The 23560-nt window shown below is 36.1% G+C and overlaps 1 protein-coding gene across 6 annotated transcripts in view; it reads left to right on the top strand.

The window, feature by feature from the left end:
• Positions 1-23560, top strand: part of PTPRN2 (protein tyrosine phosphatase receptor type N2) — a 617090-nt gene that overhangs the window by 224294 nt on the left and 369236 nt on the right. For 5 of the 6 annotated variants that reach the window (XM_048951017.1, XM_048951019.1, XM_048951020.1 and 2 more), the window contains exons 6-9: positions 2606-3089; positions 9723-9977; positions 11338-11378; positions 12874-13247. In XM_048951017.1, the coding sequence (XP_048806974.1) occupies positions 2606-3089; positions 9723-9977; positions 11338-11378; positions 12874-13247 (1154 nt within the window). The remainder of the gene's footprint in view (positions 1-2605; positions 3090-9722; positions 9978-11337; positions 11379-12873; positions 13248-23560) is intronic. The other variant, XM_048951018.1, reaches the window with a different exon arrangement.

The raw sequence follows: 23560 nt of genomic DNA, 5'->3' as shown, positions 1-23560 counted from the left end.
TGAGATGGCAAACAGCAAGGAACAGTTGTTTTTTTTTCTTTGTTACCCACGTTGAGGATTGCCATACAGCTGTGAGAGCCCTTTAATTAAGTCAGACTGAGCTACATCAGATGGGCTGGTAACTGAGTGCCCTGTGAAGACAGCTGAGCTGTCGATGCTGAGCTTTAATTAGAACTTTTAATATTTCATCCCTGCTGCCCGAAGTGTGACCTGTCAAGCTGCTGAGCGGCTGCCCCTTCTTGACAGAGGTGCAGCTCTGAGCCCAGGGCCAATTCTCACATATAATGCAATTTGTGTACAATCACTTGGTGTTTCTCTTGCATTTTCTTTCAAGACGATCTTACCTGAAAAAGCATAGGGAATCATAGATTTGTTAACATTAAAGACTATTTGGACTTGTTAAATAGCCCATGAAAAGCCACCCCACATCACCTGACCCTGATCTTTCACAGGTAGTTTGAGAGAGTCTAGCAGCTATGCTTTCCCTAAGATTTGGTTTATTAGCAAATCTTTAGAAGCAAAACAGGCGACTGGATGCAGGAAAAAGATCTCAATTAAAACATAGTTACTTTAGATGAATTTAGCTGATTCCATGTTCTTCACTGTCTGAATGGGGAATTTCCTCCTTTTCCTTTCATGTTTCCCTGCCTTTATCCCCAGACAGTCCTCTGAACATCATTAGGAAGTATTACTTTTCAGAAAGGGTGGTCAGGCACTGGAATGGACTGCCCAGGGAGGTGGAGTCACCGAGCCTGGGGGTGTTCAAGGAAAGGCTGGATGTTGTGTTGAGGGACATGGTTTAGTGGGAGCTATTCGGAATAGGTGAACGGTTGGACTGGATGATTTTTTAGGTCTTTTCCAACCTTGGTGATTCTATGATTCTATGATTCTATAAAGGAGCATGAAGTGGTAGGGAATGGAGATGAGGTGTGTGTGAGTCATCTGCTTTGTGTTATCCTCTTCAGTTCCTTCTGGGCAGTATCATTAAAATTAATTACACAATGCAAAGACCTGTTGGCACTAGGAAGTAAATACACAGAATCACCCGGGTTGGAAGGGACCTCAAGGATACATATGACTAGTAGATTTTCACATCCAGACCTTGCCATCAAGTATGTAGATAGTATTCATTAAAAACAGCAATTTTTTTTTCAGGCTAGATTCTACTTGTTGCTCTCCTCTGGTGTGTACAGTTTCTGCATGTCTCTGAATTTATGCTTCAGCTCTCTCTCAGTCCCCAGTTGGTCTACTGTCAATGCAGAGACACCAGGGATCTGTTATGATTCACAGCAGTGAGAGCTGGAATGATGGCTGACCCTTTAACCAAAAATCCACACCAGAGATCCAGGACATATTCTTCAACATGTTGCAGTACATGGTCATGGAATCATCTGTTTGAGATGGAAGGGACTCTTAAAGGTCACCTGGTCCAATCCAAACTTTATTCATATATCCAATCTGAATCTTCCATCTTTTAGTTTGAAACCATTTCCCCTTGTCCTTTCACAACAGACCCTGCTAAGGACTGAAGGAAAAATGAAGAACAGTTGGAATAACTGTGAGAGTATACAAACACCATACATGCATTTGAACATATACAACAAAGAGAATCTCTTTGTTCAAATTGACATGTGGTAGGGAGTGAAATAACTTAGGATAGTAGAACTGCTTTGTCAAAAAGACAAAATCCTGCCTTCAGGTTGTGATCATAACAAAATGTTTTGTTCAGGATTAGATTACAGTCTATGTAATAGTAAATAATGTTTTTTCTTTTTCTTTTTTTAAGTACCAAATAAAGACAGTGCTTAAGGGGCACTTAGAATTTGTCCTCAAAACTAAATTTCTTCATCTACAAAAGATTGTGACCTTTGAAATTCTGAAACTGAGAACAGAAAACTTTCATAACTGCTCACTCTTACCAGTTTTTTTTCAGCATTTTTTTCTAATTACAATGTGGCATTACAATAATTGAACCATCTTGTATATTTTTTGTTTAATTTACTGAGTTATTTTATTTAAAAATAATCAAGAAGTTAAAAGCTTTCACATTTCTTTATATCCTTTATATCTTCTTCATATTCTTTATATCCTTTATAACGGATGCTCTGATTACAAATTTAATTTAGTCAAAAATTCAAAGATTGAATTTTAAACAGAACAAAGTATCTTTTATATACAAAATATTTTTTATATTTTCTCAGTGTTATTTAAGAGATGACATTTCTGTTTTTTGCTTGAAGGTTTGCCTAAGTAACAAAAAATAAGAGTTATTCTCAGAAGTGTATTAAAATACAAAAAGGGAAATTGATTTCACTAATTTTCTTTATCCAACTGAATGCAAACAGTGCATACATCATTAACATCAAGTTTGAATTTTATCACTCTCTCTCTCTAATCTCTTTCTCTTGCTTTAATAATCTAATGAATTGTTTTGCAAAATTTTTGCCTCTTTGAGCAAAACTTAACAATGTGAGATTTGCAACCCCCTACACCTTACGGGTTCTGTTTCTTTCTTGTTTTCCTGATGGTTTATACCTGGGATAACAAAAATTATTACGATGAAATACTGACTCAGTCATTTTTTTCTACCTTCTGTTCTCTCTAGAGCTACATCTATAATGATCCCGTAAGGTACTACTTGATGCAAAAACCCAAAGAAAGAGCAACTCCATTGGCCCACACATCAACATCTCATCAACAGTATGCTGAAAATCTCCATGGGATGAACTTCAACCAGCCTCAGCCAGACAAGTTCTCAACGGAGTCAGAAGCGGGGCTTGACCAGAAAGCTCTGATGGCTGCATTGCATACGTACATCACTCAGAACTTGTCAGCACAAAGCAATGATAAAAGCTCTCACAGTAGGACTAAAGGGTCACACGTTTATGCTGATAGATTCTACTCTTCTCAAGTTGGTCCTTTTGATGGAAGTTTTTCCAGAGGAAAAGCAGAAGATTTCAAAATGAATAAACTGTTCCAGCCACAGCCTGCCTCTGGAGTGCTGGGGCCAGCCCCCGAGATGCTGAATCATAAGTCTGCTTCCCAGAATGATCCAAAGGACCTGTTGAGGGTAGTGGATGGTAAAGTTGGTACTTATTTATTTTATCTTTTCTGAAGTTTCCTTCATGATCACTGAGCTTTTTTTTTTTTTCCTTTTTTTTTTTAAATATAAATAGACATTGACATATATCTCCTACTATTGACATATTTCTATCTTTTTACCATAATACTCAGGGTAATAATGTTCACCATTCTAACGACTCTTTTCCTTCAAACACCTACCCACATTCTTCAGCCCACCTTCCATATGCATGCAGATATACATGGCACTCAATAAACCATAGCATTTACGTAACTTGTTATATTTTCAAAGCACTTTTCCAACAATATGTAATTATGTGTGTATCTTTGCTGTTGCAACTGTTTTTATGTACCACACTATATATAGATACTATAGACATGCCTAGTTTTGTTAAATTTTTATTTACTTATCTAGAAATTCAAGGACAATGGGTAAAATTCAAAGTTAGACCCAGAAATTAACAGTGACATAAATTTTGGCACAGTACGTGTGGAGGGGTCTCTCAATTATGCAGGCACACAGTAATACAAGAGTTAGACTTGATGATCCATATGGTCCTTTCCAATTCAGAATATCCTATGATTTTACATTCTATAGGATGGAATTAGAGCTCCATTTGGCTAGGCCATCTATTACAACTTGTTTGCTGTACTTTCTTTCTTCTTTTGCTAATGCAACTTAGCTGTGACTGGATCCTGATTTCTTCTGTATGTGATAGTTTGACAGATACTTAAAAGAACATTGAGTGCAACATCTCATAGGACACCATGATGCATTTTAAGTGCTGCTTTGTACTGCAAGGCGGATTGTCATCTTGTGGCAGGTAGAGTTTAGAAAATAATTTTCAGTCATTCAGTGTTTCTCCAAGCTAACCAATAATTGGTGTTATTCCAGTGGTTCACAGTGTCTGAAACATGAAATAATTGATCCTTTACTATTGCCAAGCAGTTACATCTCTTACACTGCATTTACCACTATCCCAATAGATTTTCATTGTATACAAGTAGGTTTCTTTGAATCCCTTTTGTAGTTATTATCATCTATAAAGTTTAATGTTCTTAGATTTCTGATGTTTTTGGTTTTTTTTTTTCCCTTTTTCTTATTTTTATTTTTATTTTGTAAAACAAAAACAAAAGCAACAACAACAACAAAAAAAGCCAGAATACATGAAAACATCAAAGATGCGGCAGGGAAAGATAATGCTTGCAATCTAAAGGATGCTCAGAAGTGAAAGCATTCTTGGTATGGTGCCCAGAGATAATAGGTTTCAAAGAACGAACTATAATGTAAAATCAAATCCAGGTGGCACTGTAAGTCTCTTGCACAGGTTAGACAATTTTGTTGCTAGACTCAAAACAAACTAGGCACATGCTGGTTTCATTATCCTCCAGCTGTTCCACTTCACCTTTCCTAGTAGGTGCCAAGTGGGAAAAAAATGCTTAACACTTAGAGGGAATAACACGTTTCACAATTCATTGGGTTGTGCTGCTCTGACTTCGCATACATAACGTGCCTTGTAGGAGCTTCTCCCATTGCATTAGGTTTTAAATGTTTCTTAGACATAAAATTATGATCATTTGAGTAGGAAGTAATATGTATTCCTTTGCATTTTTGAGCCACTTAACAGTATTATAAGGAAGAGGTGAGAACAGATACGAGTATATTCACAGCCTAAAGTGCTGTCTGTTAGAATGATGATGGTTTGGATTCAGATTTGTCCAGATAATATCTTTTTCTGCTTTTAACATATCTCCAGGCTCTTTGGTGCTTCAGGATTTCTGTATGGAGGTTTCACACTCTCTTGCATTTTCTAAACCATACAACTGTTCAAAAACTGAGCAGGACAGTTGCATGGGCTCAGTTCAGTGCTGCATCTTGTGCAGAATTAGACACAGCAATCTGTCTGGCAGAACAATCCAGAAGATACTGAGCAGATTAGCACTGAGAATTGTGGTGAAACAGTGGCAGGTGAATTAGCTAACAAGGCACCCTGAGGGAGAAACAGAAGAGAAGGAAATGTGGAATTATTTTTTATCAAATTTGAAAACAGTTTTTGTTTTTCCAAAAATAGCACATTTCCATATTTATAGAGCACAACTATTTGTGCATGTTCTCTGTCGTGCAAGGCTGTGGCCGCCAAGCTGGGTGACGCTCAGCTGCTGAGGACAGCTGATGTGTGTTGAACAGGATGGTGGGTTACAAAAGAACAGTCTGCCCTGTCGGACTGCTGATGGCAAGGAGGAAATGGCATGCTATGATTTCAACACAGTTACTGCTCCTGCACCACTTGTTGAGCAAACTGACTGTAGCAGTTGCCCCAGTGATGTATGGAGCATGGTTTATGTGGTGTGCAATAAAAGCCATTTTTCCCTTGTTAAGTTGTTATTGTTACTGAGTAAGGAGAGTTCAAACGGTGAAGCTGATATTAAAAATTATATCATCTGTGATATATGTGCTTTTAAGGTCATCACAGTTCTATAGTTAATATGAAAGGCAACTTGCCTTCTTCATTTCAGAAGATTAAGCTGAGGCAGAAGTCTGGTTTGCAGTACAGGCAATCTGAAGCATGGCTGAGCATTGCTGACTTCATTCCAAAAAGGCTGGTGGAAGAATGTAAAGGCTGTACAGAGACATGTGCATGCTCAAGCGGGTGCTCCTGAACTGCTGTGCCATTGCAGTAGCCCACTGCTTTTTGATTTTCTACAACAATATTTTCTGATTATAGAAAATTCATAGTAATTCCTTTCAGTTGTCCAAAGATGCTTTTTAAGTAGATGCATTTATATTTGTGTGTATCAGCCATATCAAATTGCTTGCAAATGATTTACAAAAATGAACCAGTGCCATGATATGAAGTGGACACGGCACTTTAACACCATTTCAGTAAACTGGGAAGACTTTGTGCAGACCTCAGTTTCACCAGGCTGTTATAGACCTTTTGGTGACTCTTCCTCTCGATGTACTGTAAGCATGATACTCCTCATACTTATTACCTTTGTTTGCTGCCTTCTGTCCTCAGCATTTTAATTCACACTTCCTCTTTAAAAGCAGCCTAAGTTTTCACTCACACTAGCACAAGTGTGAGTGTTGTTGACCAGAGTAGGAATAGCACCGACAGAGGAATGGGAGGGTTCTCTGTAACACTAACACTTTTTTAATGAAACAGGACAGAAGGACTTGCAGTGAGCTCGTTAGTAGTAACTGGAGTACAGCCACTGGCTATTCGGTTTCTCATTTGATTGCTCTCCATCTTTCTTTTTTTTTTTTTTTTTTTTTTTTTTTTTGATGTTATTGACTATTATCCTTTGGAATTGGACTGCAGAGGTAATGCTTGGGTAAAGTAATAAATATGAAGAACAGTAGGCTTGGAAAAATGGAATGGAATGGAAATGACAAAGCTGTATTGACTACATGTTGCTGACTAGCTCAGTGTTTGGTTCTGACAGCTGGCTGCAAAAGAACTGAAACAATTAAACCAAAATTCAGTAGGGCTACTTTAATAGAGCTCTTTTAATTATACATTACCTAAAACGTAATTCTGCTTTAAGATTTCTTTTCTGATATTGATGTAATGGCCAGTAACTAGCTCACATAAACTTAACAGGCAAAAATGCAGAAATAAGTTATTTTTCTGAGGTTTAAAACTTACTTTCATCTTGGAAACCCAGGGTTGCTGATTTTTCAAATTAGAATTCTAGCAACTTTAGACTTGACTCTGCTACTGAATTCCTGTAATTTGAACTAACTTATCTTAAATGAAAGAATATTTTATGCAACTTTTACTCAGTTGTTTTTATCCCTCTTCTATTTGTTAAAATTTATTTGAAGTGTCTCCTCATGTAAAACTTTGTAGCATGTTAAACACTGAACTACTTCAAAAGTCTTATTCCTGTATTTGGAAAATAGATAATTGTTCAGAATTCTAAGCAACATTAGCATTTATTGGACTTGAAACCCAAAAGAATCTAAATTTTTAGAAAATAGACCTGAGCAAGTAGGCATGTTTTTGAAACTTCTACATAAACCTAATTTCTGGGTAAGATGTTTCCTAGCAGCTTGAAAATCACAATAGCAGAATAGCATTTTTTTTCAGTGTTATGACTAGAATCAGGCATCCTAAGCCTAGGGAAAATAAATGTAGGTTCTGTTCTGAAGATGAAGAAATTGAAAATGCTTCAAAACTATTGATGGGAGGTATGCAAGTGACCCTAAATCACTGAATACTATTCACTATCACTGAATAGTAAAGAAATTCATCTGGATTGTGGGAAACTCATGTACAGTTCTACAATCTGTTATTCCTCTTTTTGCCTAGAAGGGAATGACATTGATCAATGATGTGTTCTTAGAAAAAGTTCTTAGTTTGCTTTTGTTCTTAAAAATGATTTGCTCTTCTCATAGACAATTTCCATGACCATTCCACCTTTACAAAGGGGCTCAGAAATACAGAGGTGGATCCCACATCTGCAGTAAAAATGATTCTAAATATTATTCTAGAGGCATTCAAAAAACTTCAAAATTTCATAGATTATTAACTGCTCTACTTCATGGGTTATGCATACCAATGGAGAAATGGATAAAAGCTCTTGAAAAAAATACTCACTGAAATCATTGTAGTTTTCATTCTGTTGTAGATGCACAGATGTCAGGTAGCCAGTCTGTTCCAAGAATAATTTTTCCTACTGCAGAGTACTTGCAGTGTGTTTTTATGCTATTACTTGAAAAGTTTTAGTTTTGATTGTGAACTGACATATATTCTGTCTCTTCTTGGCTGACTTTATTACTTTTGCTTCAATAATTCAGGTTTTTCTGTCATGTTATGTTATTGGTCGATCGTTCTATAAAACATAAGAACAGAAGTGATACCAAAGCAGCAACAACACTTGTGTAGTAACCTGGCAGCGCTGGTATTTCTTATAGCTTAATTTCCTGCTTTGTGTAACACCCTCTCCTAACGGCTGTCTTCTAAATAGCTGTTGTGATTCCCAGGAAAGTTTCTTGAATTCAATTTGATCATGGACTGGAGAACTTGGCATAGATTTTGTTTTCAACTCTCTCACTTAACATTTTCCCTGTTCCTGTTTTAACATTGTGGGATCAAAAAGAAAATGACAGAAATGTCCAATGTCTTGGTCTCTTTTCCCAATGACAAACAATCCTTGGTTCATGTCCCGCAAAATCACAGGTGTTCTGCCTTTTCCCTAGTGCAGAAAAGTATCTTGCTACTACTTCTTACCTAATGCTGTGAGAAACAAAACCTTTTATTTTGACTTTCTTCTTTGAGTGTTTTAATCTTTGTCAGAGTGGGCATTAGGAAAAATATCTTTACTGTGAAGGTGCTCAAAGACTGGTACAGATTTCCTAGGTTTGATGCCCCAGACCCATTAGTGTGGAAGAGACATTTGGATAATACTCTCAGTAACATGCTTTATCTTTTGATCAGCCTTGAGGTGGTAAGGTATTTGGTGATGTTGCTAGAAAATGTTGGATGTTGCCTTTAGACTGCTTATGTAGAAATTTATATATTCAGCAGTCTACAACTTGATGTTCTTACACTAGTGAAAGGTTTCTTGCATACATATATGTGTTAAATTTCTGAAGAACATGACTAAGCAGAACAGAGGCATGATTAGAAATGGTTTTGGAGATGCCAGAGGAAGCCCTTACTTCAGTGTTTCTTTCTCCAATAGAGATTTGGCTGAATTTTGCACTAAATAATTTTTTGGAACTAAATAATATATGCAATCAGAAACCTTTCCTGAATAGCTGCTACACTACCTCTTCCAGTTCATCTCTAATATCCACTGTCCTTGAATCTTCTCATCTTCGAAACCATTTTCACATCAATGTTGGCTTTGGTCTTGGGTTGTTGTTTTTTTTTTGTCGTTGCTGTTGTTGGTTTTGGTTTGTTTGTTTGCTTCCTAAATATATGTTCATTTGATTTTCTTGGTCTGGACTGTCAGCTTAACATTTATTTCCTTAATATGATTTTTAAGACATTTTCCCCATGCTGTTCATAGCTGACGAACCAAAACAGTGTTTGGTGAAGTTCATTTTTGTCAAAACACATACCTTCCAACCATTATGATTTAGAAGATTTGTTCATTGCATATGCATGTATGAAGTATTTCTAGTTGGAGTGGAGCTTTTCGATTGAATGACAAAATATCTGACTGCTGCTTTTCCAAGATTGTATACAGTTGCAGAAACCAAATTGATAAAGAAACTTGAATTACTATTGTATTTGCTGTATTTAGGTACTGCTTTTTGGTGCAGCTTAAAAAAAAATTGAGCTGCATTAATACTTCAGTTTTCGAGTACTTTTGGACTAAGAAATGGTGATGAGATTGTAAAAAAATGAAAAGTTTATTTTCATCTCTGTAGGACAACTTGTTAGGTTGTACTGGCATAGATTCACCTTGTCATAAACTGTAACATCCATTTTTAATACCACATTTTTTCTGAGGGCATCAGCTAACTTCAGTTTATGTATTGGCTTCCTGAATTTGTATACACTTCTGTAAAACAAGACAGTCTTCAAAAAGGATAAGATATCTTTCAGGAAGTACTAAAGATATTTCTGATACAAGCACATATACTTACTGAAAACAGCTTATGCTTATGTTGTTTTGTGATCCAGAAACACTTATTAAAGGTGTACTGAAGGACCTAGAGAAACACCAGGTGAATGTGGAGAATCTCAGCTCAACTGAACTGGATGAGATCGCTGATACTATTGCTAATGCAATTCAGACTGCTGGCATTCAGGAAAAAACAGAAAATGGTGCTGGAAAAACTCGAGAAGAAAAAGCGGAAGCAAAAATTAAGAAAGGAGATGCTCAAGGAAAGGCAGAAATTCATACTGGATTAATGGAAAACCGTGTTAACATACCAGGTATTGATTGTAAGAATTAAGTACAGTGAAGGACAGCGAGCCTCATTTGCCTTTGTTTTACATTAGTGCCAGCCTTTTTTTTAAAAATTGGTTTTAAGGATGACAAAGGGGGAAAGTTTTTGTATTTTTTCCTCACAGGCTGCAAAGCATTAGCTTTGTTGTTTTCTTTTTGTGATACTTTATTTACCTAAACTACATTTGTTTGTGAACACTTGATCTTCAAGCTTCACAAACAGTATAAACCTACACACTTGGTTATATTGAAAAACAAATTGCTTAATGCTGCGCGGTCTAATTTCCCATTCTTTAAAATGAGGTGTTTAAGCAAAAGGATAATGAAAGATGATTGTATTCCAAGAATGTGTTTCAAAATATGTGTAGTAAATAATTGAATTTTACAGGTAATCATTCCGTAATGTACCACAATTGCTTGGCAAAAGAAAGTCTTAGGTACATGTAGAAAACAACTTGTACCTTTACATGCTCAAGGAACATAGAGAGTTATTGTGATTATTTGCTTCATTCTGGACATTTATTTCCATGGTGATGCAGATTTAGGAGCTACAGTATATAGCATTAATAAGCAGATATCACAGCAGAACTTAAACTTCCATTTACACATTCTTTACTTTAAGAGTGTTATGACATCTAGTTCATGAAAATACAAATGACATCAGTGATTTTAAATTATTGTCTTCTTTTCCTCCCCAAAGTACGAAAATGATTACAGTGATGCTATACTGAAAGCCTCACTAGTGAGAGACGTTCTGGTTATTTTAATTGCCACTTCTACAAAAGATGAAAATGAGCAGTTTTGAGGATTTGTGCTGGGAGAAATGAATAAGTCTTAGTTCATAAACCAAACACCCAACATTGATTGAGGTTAATGAAGTGACTGCATATCATCATTGTAGTTAAACTGTAACATGATTTTGGTAGACAATATAAAAAAAAACTTTTCTTCATTTTTTTTTTTCTTTTCCACTAAAATGTGTGAAGGGCTTCTTTTTTCTTTAATGTAAATGCCCATTCAGCCAGTTAGAATAATTTTTGATTTTTTCTTAGATATCAATAAACTGATATGAAGATCAGACACTTAATTAGCAAAATAACACTATTAGATTGGCTCTTGAAGTACTCTGTCTATTGATCTTGCATTAATTTGCTGTCAAACTGGGGTTAGAATAACAATACTGAATTATACAGTGCTCTTTAGTCTGCCCTTTCAGCTTTGATGTCTTAATGTTTAAATTGCATGAAAAGGCCACCAGTACAAACAAAGAAGCCTTAAAGCAGTGTTTGTTTCATGTGTGATGTTTTCCCTTCATAACTGTGTATTTATGCTTTTCACATCCCCCAGACAATGGAATGCATGAAGCCAGTGCCAGAACTGACCAAGAGGTACAGTACCAGTATTTTAACAAAACATTCCATCCCAGAATATCAGTTTTTTATACAGTGAAGGTCAGAACCACATTTTTGAATCATAAAAATTGTTTTGTGTCTTGTGCAGGTATAGTTCATAATCACAGCTTAAGAAATTTTCTGTTGATGCATTGGAATTTTAAATGGACATTTATCTAAACCTTATCTAAGATGGGTTCCAAAATAGAAGGTCGGGTCCTTTTTTTTTTTTTTTTTGCCTTTCTTTCAGCTGTAAACAGTCAGAATTCGTAACAGATTCCAAAGCCCAGATAAATTCAGGCTCTTTCCCTGGTATGTGAATTTGGAGCACTGAGGTGTTCTACTGACAATACTTTGCTTTCCTCTGCCATATGGCTTCTGGTTCTGGGGAAAGTAAGCATCATTGCTGAGATACCTGGTTTTGAGAAGCAGTTGAGTAAAACATGCTCTCTCTGAGGATAATATATGTGGGAGGATTCAGAATTGTTTCTCCTTGCATGGGATCTGCTGTTCCTCAGTTTTTCACTTTACAATTAACTGTTCCAAATTGTTTAATATCAGAGACGATTCAAAAGTTTTAGGCATTAAAACTCTTCCCAAGGTGGTAACATCAGATTTTCGATTCTAATCCAAATAACTTTACTAATATTCCTCATGAACTTTGAATCATACCCTGTAGAACTGTCCTATATTCATCCACTTATTAGGACTATTTATCATTCTTTTTATGGGTTTCATGGAGCAAAATGTACTCAAGGAAATATTTTTTAAAAACTGCAGTGAAACTTTTCCTGCTGTATGCTCTGTCAAAAAGCTGCAACAGCTGGAGTAAAAAATGAGTAAATCCTTTTCTGTTTGCTGTAAAATCTCTTCAATAGCTGTCCATCTACCAAGCAAGGCAAACACACAGGTACAATTTGTCAGGAGTTCTAACCACCCACATGAAATTCTTCAGGGGGATAAAGCGGTGCATTCATGATTGATTTATAGAAGATCCCATGAATGAATTTATTGGTGACAATTTGAATAGAGGAGGTGAAAAAAATGTATTTGACACAGAGCACGAAGTGCCCATAAGCCATCATCTCCTTCCAAGTCCTTGGCTGCAATAAATTTTTATATAATGAATCCAACTAATGAGTTATTCCAGGGAATTGTTTTGACGTTTGCTCATTTACTTTTGTTTCAGTTTATTAGACAGATTTTCTCTGAGTAAAGATACTGTGGTATTTGAATAAGAATATAACTTTAAAATATAGAAATCTTTCACCCATGTTAAATCTATTGAAAGGTGCAGTGGCATAATTTAATGTTCATTTATTATTAATGAATAAATATTTTATTCCTGCATAGTCTTGAAGCATGCAGAAATAAATAAAATGACCATAGTCTATGAATACTCTAACATATCAATTAAACTTGAAGGAAAATATCCAGGTTTTTCCATTGTAACACATTTAGTTTTACAAATAATAATATTCTTTTAATACAGGAAAACACTGCAAAATTAATTAACTTCTTGAAAAATAATGCATTACCTGGAAATATGCCTAAAGACCTAATACATGAAGAATCTACTAAGTCAGAAACCAAGAAATCTGAGGACACTGACTCTTCTTCCTCAGAAGAAATAAATGCTGGTGTAGAAAATGTAAAAAGTGAGACTTTCTCCAGGGAGCTGACAGCTGCAAAGAGCACTGAATCTGACTCCAAAGACCCAAGTGAGACCCGCTACTGGATGAAGAATGCTTTAATGAAGGATGGAAACTCCTACGAACAGCCTGAGAAAAATGCAGGACAAGGCATAGAGCTTGAAGTGAAGTCTGCAGAGGAGAAAGAATATGGCTACATTGTGACAGTGAAAGAGTAAGTATAGCAGCCAATTTGAATGACTTTTTAAATGTATAAAAGATGAAGTCATTGCACCTAATGAAATATGAATGCACAAGAGGAAAATGCCACAGGCTTGATTTTTAATACATCTGAAACTGTTTGCTGCTGCTTCAGTACTTTGATGAAAATATAAGAAAACAGTTCCCTTTTTTTTTTTTTTTTTTTACAGTTGCCTTTTTTCCAATGTGGAGATACTTACTTTTGTAGGTCTTTTGCTTAGACTTTATCTTCTCATGTTCAAGTGACCTTCCAATATGTCAGTAAGTGTGCTTATACTTAGGATGTGCTCTTTAAATATTTGACTTGAAAGTGGCCTAAATATCAGTGCCTGAGTCATTCTTTGAAAAAATGGCACACAATAATAAAGCACAATGTTTTCTCTGTGGTTTCATTTTTGATCGGAGAAAAAAAAAAAAAAAAGGAATCTAAACCTCCCATACGCAGCTGGTTTAGAAAGAAAGACCTAATTATTTCAGGTCATGTCACTAATGAATTTGACATTTCATGCTATATTTTCAAAAGGCAACTTTTTCCACTAGTGATAGACAGTTTAACATAGGAACATTTGGGAGCTTAGAACATTAAGAGTGCTTTTACATCCTTATCCTCCTGTAAGAGCAGTGTTATATTTGATTAGCCATCCTAACTCAATTTGTCTGAGAAGTTAGGAATTTCTAGGATGACCTTAGAATTCTCTGCTTTTTTTTATTGAGAAACAGAGACCGAAACTTCTGTAGCACAGGTAGACTCTTTTGTCTTACTCATTATTCGAACTGGAGGCAGCAGGACTGATAAGAGTTCTTGTTTTGACCATACTCTGTTGTTTCTAAACACTTGTGGCTGGGTACCAGAAAGAACAGCTTTCTCCCAGGGGCTGCACTTGAGAAAGATGGGATCACAAAGAAAAGATGATATTTTGGGGGAAGAGATTTTATGCAGCACGTGGAAGGAGCAGGCTGTAGAGAGTGGAAGCTGTGGCTTGGCAGCGTGCAAACATCAAAGAGACAGAGAAAGACAGAGATTTCTCAAAACGTAGGAAACAAACACCTGCTCTCAGAGATAATGTAAGGAATATATTCATAAGGACTCAGAGGTTACCCTGCAGGAAATAAAAGTTAGTTATCGGAATCAGAAATCCTGAAGGAGGGTGCTCACTCTTTGGGAGTTTTGGAGTATCTGCTTTAAGGAGGGCCCCAAATGATTCTGGCATCCTCTTACACTGTTAACTTGCTTGTGTGTCAGTTGTTCATCACTTAATCATCAAGTGCTTTGGATTTAATTAACCAGATCAAACATTTTGCAACTATGAGTTGTTTTCCTATAACATGTTCAGTCTGGATGACTTGTTACTACTGGAAACTGGAGCCTGGCTAACTATTCTAAACAAGCTCTTCTTAGAGAAAACTAGTTATTGGCAGATTATTCTTCCACTCTTTTGTTTAGGTCACACCTTTGTCCTTCAAGTAGTTTGCCAACAGAGCACTCAGGAGACTCCTAAGTTATTGAAACCAGTTTACCAAAAATTGATGGGAGACTATTTTAAGCACACCTCTGTATCCTGCATATGAATGCTATGCGAAACAGTAGAAACTACTTTTTATTACAGCTCAGCGCTATTTCTCCCAGCTCCAATCAGTCTGGAAGGCACCTTTATCCCATTGCCACTGTCCTGACTTTACTCGTGAATTCTATAAAATCTTTTATAACTCTATGCTCTGAATTCCAGCATGTAGATTGTCCACTCATCTTACCAGGTTTCCTCCTAGTTAGCCCAGCTAATGTCTATTGTTATTCAGTGGAACTTGCTGGAGAGCTCTGTTGGTCTATATGCTTCTGGTCCTGGGTCAAAATGCTTCTGGAGGATTCCACATACACAAATACAATTTATTGTAGTTTTGTTCAGCCTTCACAAATTTTAATAAAAGAAAGACAAAATGTGTATTTCTTACATATTAGGTTCTTGCATTTTTAGTCATTTTCAGGCAAGACGCTTTTAGATAAACATGGGCGTGTAGATAAAAATGCCCATATATTTTTTTTAATAAATGAGATTAAACTTGTTCAAGTGTTCCAAATAGACAAGTTTAATTAACAACAACAAAAAAAAGTGTACGTATATATATATATATATATATATATATATTTATATGAGTATTTCTAATGGTAACCAGCTTGTTTCACAAAGCATATAGTATCTGCATCCAGTTAAATTAACTGATAACTCCTCACTGCATTCTTAGCACAATAGGAACTACTGGATCTCATTTTTTCCAAAGTCACTGTAGAGAAAATGAGAATAATGGGTTTTTTTAGTTCCTAATCTAGAATGAGTTAGTAACAGAATTAACTGATTAGATTGAGCTAAAGTAAAAAACATATATTTTTTTAACCAGGGTGAAATAGCATTTGAACTACAGCAATATGATTTCATTGCAGTGGCAGATGACTTCTCTCAGAACTTCAACTTCAAAATGCATTCTATTTTGTTTGTTTTGGGGGAGTCATTCATCTTCTTTGTCTTAAATAAGTTTGATTGTAATGCTAAAGTAAAATGGAAACCTTTTATCTTTTAAAAGCGATTTTTTAATATATTCTGAAATTTTGCAAGAGTAATAAAAGCTAGAAAATTACACATGCTAAAAATGAACTTGCACACTCTGCAGGAACAATGAAATATGTTCTATAATGGCTAAGGTATCTATTGCTTACTAATATTTCTCATAAACATTTCTTTAGTTCATAAAGTGGCCTTAGAGAGCAATTGGATTAGTGTAGCTGAGAGTTTTAATAAAGACTTGTTTTCATGAATGTTGCTGTAATTGTAACCTTTCTAGGGAGAGAGAGGATAGAGAAAGTGATAATGTTGGTTAACTATTACTGCACAGAAGGGAAATGTTAATGTTCCCTGCATTGGTTTGTTTTTATACTGCAAATCAGTACAAAATCAGTCACTGTCTGCATTAAATAAATAATGGTAACAAATGGCTTTGCGAGAAGTGTATGCTGCACATCTCTGTGGATCTGTGCTTGTACATTATACTCACACAGTGAATAAAAGGGAATGGAACTATTCCCAGTAAGTTGTTTAATCTATGTGAATCTAAAATCACTCCTACTTGAGAGGCGGTTGTAGTCCGGTACTCGGGAAATCATTTTGACAACTGATCTTACAAGCTTTGTGTTTACATCTTTAAGCTTTTTTAAAGTGCTCTATTTAAAATATGAGGGAGCTAAGTATGTGCTTGAATTATGTTTTTCTAAGCCTGGGTTTTAGGCAAATATGAAGTATGTTTCTAACAGCAATAAGCACAGTCAAGATTATAGAATTACAATTATGTGGGGTTTATCTTTGAAATCCAACCTTAACTTGTGCAACAAAACGAAATGCTGAAATGTGATGTAAGAAGTACTTTTTTATTTTCTGATAATACTGTCTTTGTATGTTTTTCTCTTTTCTCCACAAACCAATATGTCATAGTTCCAACCCATCAATTTTTATAGGCCACGATTTTTGGTGCAGTGAAGCTTTATTTTTATGGCTGAAACTGTGGTCTTTCGGTAAGAAAGGGAAATAGTCCAGCATATTTGTACACTAGGGATAATAGCTTGAGTTCTTTTCACCTTGTGATCTGAAAATGGAACTGAAAAGATTATACTCAGTGGTATAGTTGACAGATGTCAAAGGTGATCCATTCACTATTAGATTCTCAGGCTTCCATGGCTTTGCAAGCATGACCCAAGGAGATATTACGACTGCTTCAGTGAACTCCTAAGACGCCAGCTTTTAATTGTGCCACAAAGAAAAGATAAACATTTTCATGTAATACTTAAATAAAAGATTTGCGATAGTTTAAAGATTTGTCAAAATGGCAGTGTGATTGTCAATGGCAAGAACAATAGGTCACTCCTGCTGTGTTTGTCTAGTGACCTTTCAGATGGCTGGAGCAGTGCAATCCATACCAATCCATAATATCCATCAGCACTAAGCTTCAGAATGAATTGACAGCTTCAGTGGAGAAAATTGTCCAGCAAATCCTCCACTGTGCTGCTTCAGCACTTTATTATGCTGAGAAACCAATCAAATTGGGTGATTTACTTTGTTTACTCTTTTCTCCTTCAAAAAATTGATATTCAGCCACTGTAGGATTTGTGTGAGAGAGGTTTGTTTCTTTCTCAGAATTACTGCTATGAACTGTTTCTACTAATCTCTGAAATAATCCTATAAAATGAAATTATCTGAAGGAAGTTATTTTCACTTGCATGCTGCTTCAGCCATAGCAATAAAATACCTCCCTGTTATAGTGGGAATATATCAGTGGGAACTCTCCAATCAGAGAAGTCTCAGACTAAAGAACTCCTCCTCTTTTTTGAACTTCAAGGATGGAAAATTTTTGTTTAACACGAAAAGATGCCAATACTCTCATTTGTCTGGCAGGATATGCTCTGAGATGTGGACCAAAATCCCACAGTCAAAATATTTAAACACCGTTTAGACTTCTGAAACTCCTGTGAGGCAATCCAAAGCCTGACTATCCAGAACATGTAGTTCTTACCATTTAGAACAAAACAAAATGCAAGCTGCTGCTTGCTCAGCAGTGTAAACAGTGAAGCTGGTGTGCAGTTTCAAAACTAGTGGCTAGACTTCAACGCACTAAGGGAAGTTCTAGTTACAGAGAGAAAGTTCATTTCTTTTCACTGCTTAATCATAGTATTTTGGTCTTCAAATGCACAGGAACCTGTCTTATTTTGTGATTTATTTGTAATGTGTGTGCTGTAAGGCATGTGTTGAATGGCATCACCTATGAGAAGAGAATGAGGGCTCTTTCTAGTTTAGAGAAAAGAGGGTTTAGAGATAACCTAGTTGATCTATGCTTTTGCATGAGGAGGGAAAGCAGAGGGCTCTTCTGGTAACCAGTGACAGGACTTGTGGGAACAGCAAAAGCTGCACCAGTAGAGGCTCAGACTGGACATCACAAAAATGTCTTTAATGTGAGGATGATCAAACAATGGAACAAGAAAGGTGGTTGATGCCCCATGCCTGGCAAGTGATCAGGAGGAATTTGTACAATGCCCTTTAAGTTTGTTTAGCACTGAGATCATCAGGCAGTTGGACTTGATGATCTTTTTAGGTCATTTTCAAATGAACTACTCTAAATTTTAAGGTTTTTCACATACATTGAAGCTCACAGACTGTTCGTGGAGGTTCTGTTGGCTTGTGAGCCTACTTCTGGCACTGTTACATTAGTCAGTTCCTAGATAGTTTCTGTTTTGTCACATGCTAGCTCAATTCCAGACTGTCTATGTAAAATTAGGTTGTAAATCTGTTCACAACATGTTAACTTAATTGGATCATACAATCAGTTCTGTGCTTTTAATTTGAGATTGCGGATATTCTGCTCAGTTACTTTTGAAAAAGCTGAAAATTGATCTACTGTTCATAGTATAAGACTGCTATGAAAGGTGATTAGTCTGACCCGTTTATTATGCTAAGGGTTAGGTTGATTCTAAGAGCTTGGAACTATTTCTGTACCTTCATAAAGGTGATAAAGGATATTGCTCTGCATACAGTGATTACTTCCTACAGGATGTTGCTCAGGTTAGGACCCTGAAGCTGAGTTGTACAGAATTCTCAATTTCTTCTGCAGATTTTTTGTTTTCCTAGGCAAGTTGTTAAAGAATTTCATTTTCATGATCTTCATCATTTGTTATTTCCACCAGTGATATGCAGGCCATTTTAATTGCTTTTAAAAATGAAATATAAAATAGAAATGAATCACAACGTATACAACGAAACAGGAATAATAGGTTTTATTGTTCCTTGTTACTGGAAAGTCTTGATGTTTCTTAAAAGCTGAGCTTTTGTATTTCATGAGGCTTTTCAGCTCTCCTTAGAAAATAATAACAGAATGTTCTTGTCCTTTAGTACACACATGTACAAACAGAAACACTGATTTGACCTTCCCTACATATCTCAGTGTCCTCTTTGAAATTGTTATTCTGTATGCAAGTATATCTTATCAAGGGGAAAAAATTGTGCATATTCTTCACTTAATGTCTACAACTACTTTTAAAAAAGTAAAAGAGAAAACAGAAATGCTCTTGGTACAAAAGTTTGTTAAAATCAGTTCCTGACAGCACTGCTCACAGGCCAAAAAATAAGAAGGAAAAATGTAAAGTTCTTACTGCTCAATTTATCACTTTCACTAGAAGACTCTGCCCATGTATAAATAAATGACTGTCCAACACTGAACTTAAAGCCAAAAGTTTTGCTTCTTATAATGTAGCTTGATCTGCTACATAAACAAATGAATTTATCGGTGAGAGACAATTCTGCCATTGTCTGCACCACAACCACTATACAGAAGTACATCTAGAATATTCCTTGGTTAGCTGTTCACATGCAGTTATTCACACTCCCTAGTGTTTTTTAGACACAAAATCATTTTTTCCTCTTTCATCCTTCAATATCATTGTGATTCTCAGCGGCAGAAATCGCATCCTTCGCATCACTGCTTTAATGCAGTGTTTCACCTTAATTCTGATGTTATACATTCTCATAGGAAAATTATACTTCACGCATCTTTTTAATGCACAAGAAAATAGCAGAAAAACAGTGGTGGTGCATAGCTTTTTCTGTATGAGAATTCAGCTTTGAATATTTTTAATTTCTTCTTTGTTTTATGTGCAGAGATGGTATGACAGCCTGTTCTACTTCTGTTGCCCTTCGCTTTTGTGATCCCAAAATATGTTAAATTATCTTACCCCAGAATCTGCTGATGTAGATAAATTTACAAGAGTCCATCCAAGCTCCCACTTATTCCTCTTTTCACTTCCCCAATGTTTTGCTTTGTTTGCTAGTGGGTCAAGCTTTGTGACTGACCTCTAGAGAAACATCCAAAGCCAGATTTTGCCTTGATTTAACTGGTGACCAACTGATCCATGACACAGAGTAATGACACTACGTCTGGTCCCTTGAACAGTTGAAATGCACTGCGTAATTTTAGCAGTGCGCCTGGAGTCCCAGGAGTGCCACAGTGACTAGCTCAAATTTGTATCTCTCTGCTCAGCTGAACACATAAATATTGCTGGTGTTAAAATGTTCCTAGATCCACCATTTTCTCTTTCTGTATCTTCTCATTAGCATCTCTTCTTTGGGTCTCATGGACCTGCAGCCAGTGCAGAGGCACCGCAGCCTCTCTTTGAGTAGGTTCATGCTGCTCTGCTGTCTCCATGCTACAGATCTTTACTCATTGGGTTACATGTCTCTTATCATAGGGATGGGGTGCTAAGCTGTGTTTTGCTTCTGTAACAGTAGTAGACATAAAACACCCGAGATGATGCAGTATCTCACAATTCCATATGGTCAATCCTTCTAGTCCATTACGGTGTTTCTCTGGTAATTGCCATGTAAATCATTTTAAAGGAGTGACAAATATTAACCTTTTGGAATGTGTGAAAAGGAGAAAAACAAAGGTTGGAATTCTGGTGAATTCATCAACATGAATTATAATGCAGTCCATTCTCTACTAGCACTTTTTCATCAGTGTTTTGCTCAGTTCTGGCAGGTTCAGCTATAAACATACAATAATTTGATTTTCATGCCCGATAAATTTTTGAAATTTCTTGACTCAGATAACATGTATACAATGTAAACATCTGACCACTAAAAATTAGAATGAAGTCATTTTTATCTCACTCTAAATTGTTTATATGACATGCAAGAAAATGCTTCACAAGGAGATCAGTGAGGACTAATTCAGAACACTAAGAATAAATCAGAACAGAGAAAATAATTTAATTTTACTATTGAGTAATTATTTCCACTCACTGTTTTAGAAGAAAGGTATACTACAATCTTCAGATTATGGTGTGCCTGATGGAGAGATAAATTCAGACTTAATTTATTGATAGATTGGAGATTGAGTTTTAGAAAAAGTCAATTATTAAAATGTTAAACATTTTGGTATCTTACAGAAATGTTTGTGTTTCTTTATTTTCCTTCTTTGAGCACTAGGCTGATGGACATACTTTGTCTTTTGTAATTTAAATCATCTGCATTGTAATTTGGTCTGGGCTTTAAGTTACCTTGAAAGAAAAACATTTTTGGTGCTATTAAGGTAGGGAATATACGAAAAGTTAAAAGTCCATTAAAATGTATATCACCAGCTGACCTTGATCTCATTTATTAATTACTCATAAATAATCTGATTTTAAAAAACAATCTTGCTATGTCAGGGCTTTTTTTCTATCAGGGAGTTAGGGTTTATGACAAGTAAACTCCATCACTGCTTCAAACATTCAGCTTAAAAATGCATTAAGGAGTGCTTGGATAGAATCCAGTCTTGGAAAGGAGGATATCATCGTTATGGCACAGATTATTGCCATTATTTCCATGTTTTTGCCATTAACAACATGTCTGTATGAATTTGTCACTATTAACATAGCTGGAGGTACTGCTTATTTGGGACAATACAAGCACAGGCTGGAACAGGGTCACACTTCAATTATAACTCCAGAGAGGTGATCCTTCTTGACTTCTCAATCACTCTTGTGTTTCCACAATGCCGTTATCACTCTGACCTTCATAGCCTTACCACTGCTATTGATTTTTACCAGGTGTCATCTGTGTTACAAATTGGTCTGGACTTGAATCTGTCCGTATTAAGGGGCTTAAATTCACACTCATTTGTGGTGGAAAAAGATGGAAAAAATATGGAAAGTGGGAATTTGCTGAGCTGTCAAAAAAAAAAAGAGTAAGTTTAAAAAGGTTTAAAGGCCAATAAAGCCAATGAAAAAAACAGCATATTAAAACAAACTGCATCTAAAGATATAAAATTGCAGTGTCCTTAACATGTTTACAGTTACGGTCTCGTGACATCAGGCTGCTCTCCAGCAACCCAGTGAGTAGCACTGTGCTCTGCTGTTATTTGGTTGCTTTCATCAGTCCTGAATAAATGCGAATTATTTACAAAATTCATTATGATATAACTGAATTTGAGGCACAGGATGAGTTCAAACCAGATAAAATATATTTAGTGCTGAAATTCATTTCTTCTCTCAGTATGTACTGGAGATGAGAACTTCAAGATACATGAAGCTACACTGGAACATAGACAAGAGACTCAAACTCAGACAGACAAGGCAAGTGTTGTAACACCATGGACTTGATGAAACATCAGTGTCCAGGACTTTCATTATAGCACGTGGTGTGGGTTACTCTCAGGGGCACTTCCAGAAAAGAAAAGTAAATACAATTTTGGTGTCTAAAGATCCTTCAGGTTTGGTGGGCTCAGACAGAATATAACTTTATAACTTTTAATCAGAATTACTTTGATGTTAAAATGTTCTGCTGTAGTCCTCACTGTACTTCCTCTGCATCCTGAAAAGATGCCCTTTAATGTCTCAGTTTATGCTCTGTTGTATGGGAACTTTCTTGTTGTGAGATTCCCATTGTGTCTAGGAAATGAAAAGTAAGATTTGTAGAAAGCAGAATTCAATGGTTTATATTGTTTTTTTCAAACTTAATGAGGATGGGATAGTCCCACTGCCATGCAGCCATGCAGGAGCATTCACTTCTTCCATGGGATATACGTAGCTGACATCATTTATTCCCTCTTTGGCAAATACAGTGACTTTTGTCTAGAATGTAAACCCTCTTGTAAGTAGATCAGCTGGTTTGGTAAGCAACCTCTGGAGTCAGACAGAAGTTGCAGCTTGAGGAAGAGCATCATGAAGCCAGATTCCCGAACACAGGAATGAATGGGAGGATGGAACTTAGATTTTCTTGAGGACCCTTATCAAAGCTATGTCGCTTTTCTGTGATGGAGCTTTTCCATTCTTCCGTTACTATTGAACTTTGCATACAAAGAGAGGCTCATATTCTTTTATTTCATACTTCTGTAACGGAAGTTCCCATTATTTTGCGTATTACAATATTTACCAATCTTATGGAAAAAAAAAAAAAAAAGAGAGAGACGGAAAAAAAAGTTGTTTCCTTAAAATGAAGGTTTCCTAGTATCATTTTCAGCTTCTCTGTGTTGTGATGTCAGACTCTGAAACCACATCAGTGATAAACCACTTCCATATCTTATGTCTTAGCTATTTCTATCGAAAGACTTCTGTGCTTCCACCTCCAGAGGACCGTGCCAGATTTCTCTCTTCACTTCTGTGACAGCATTTGTCCCAGAGCCTCGAGGGAGCAAATTGCCTTCTGAGGAGATGCATCAGCCTCTCCTGAGAGAAAAGCTGCTGTTGCAGCAAAACCACAAGTTGTACCTGCCCTCCAA

This window comes from Lagopus muta, chromosome 7, assembly GCF_023343835.1.
Source record: "Lagopus muta isolate bLagMut1 chromosome 7, bLagMut1 primary, whole genome shotgun sequence".
Taxonomy (NCBI): Eukaryota; Metazoa; Chordata; class Aves; order Galliformes; family Phasianidae; genus Lagopus; species Lagopus muta.
The sequence above is the reverse complement of the archived record's forward strand: the minus strand, read 5'-3'. Positions and strand labels throughout refer to the sequence as shown.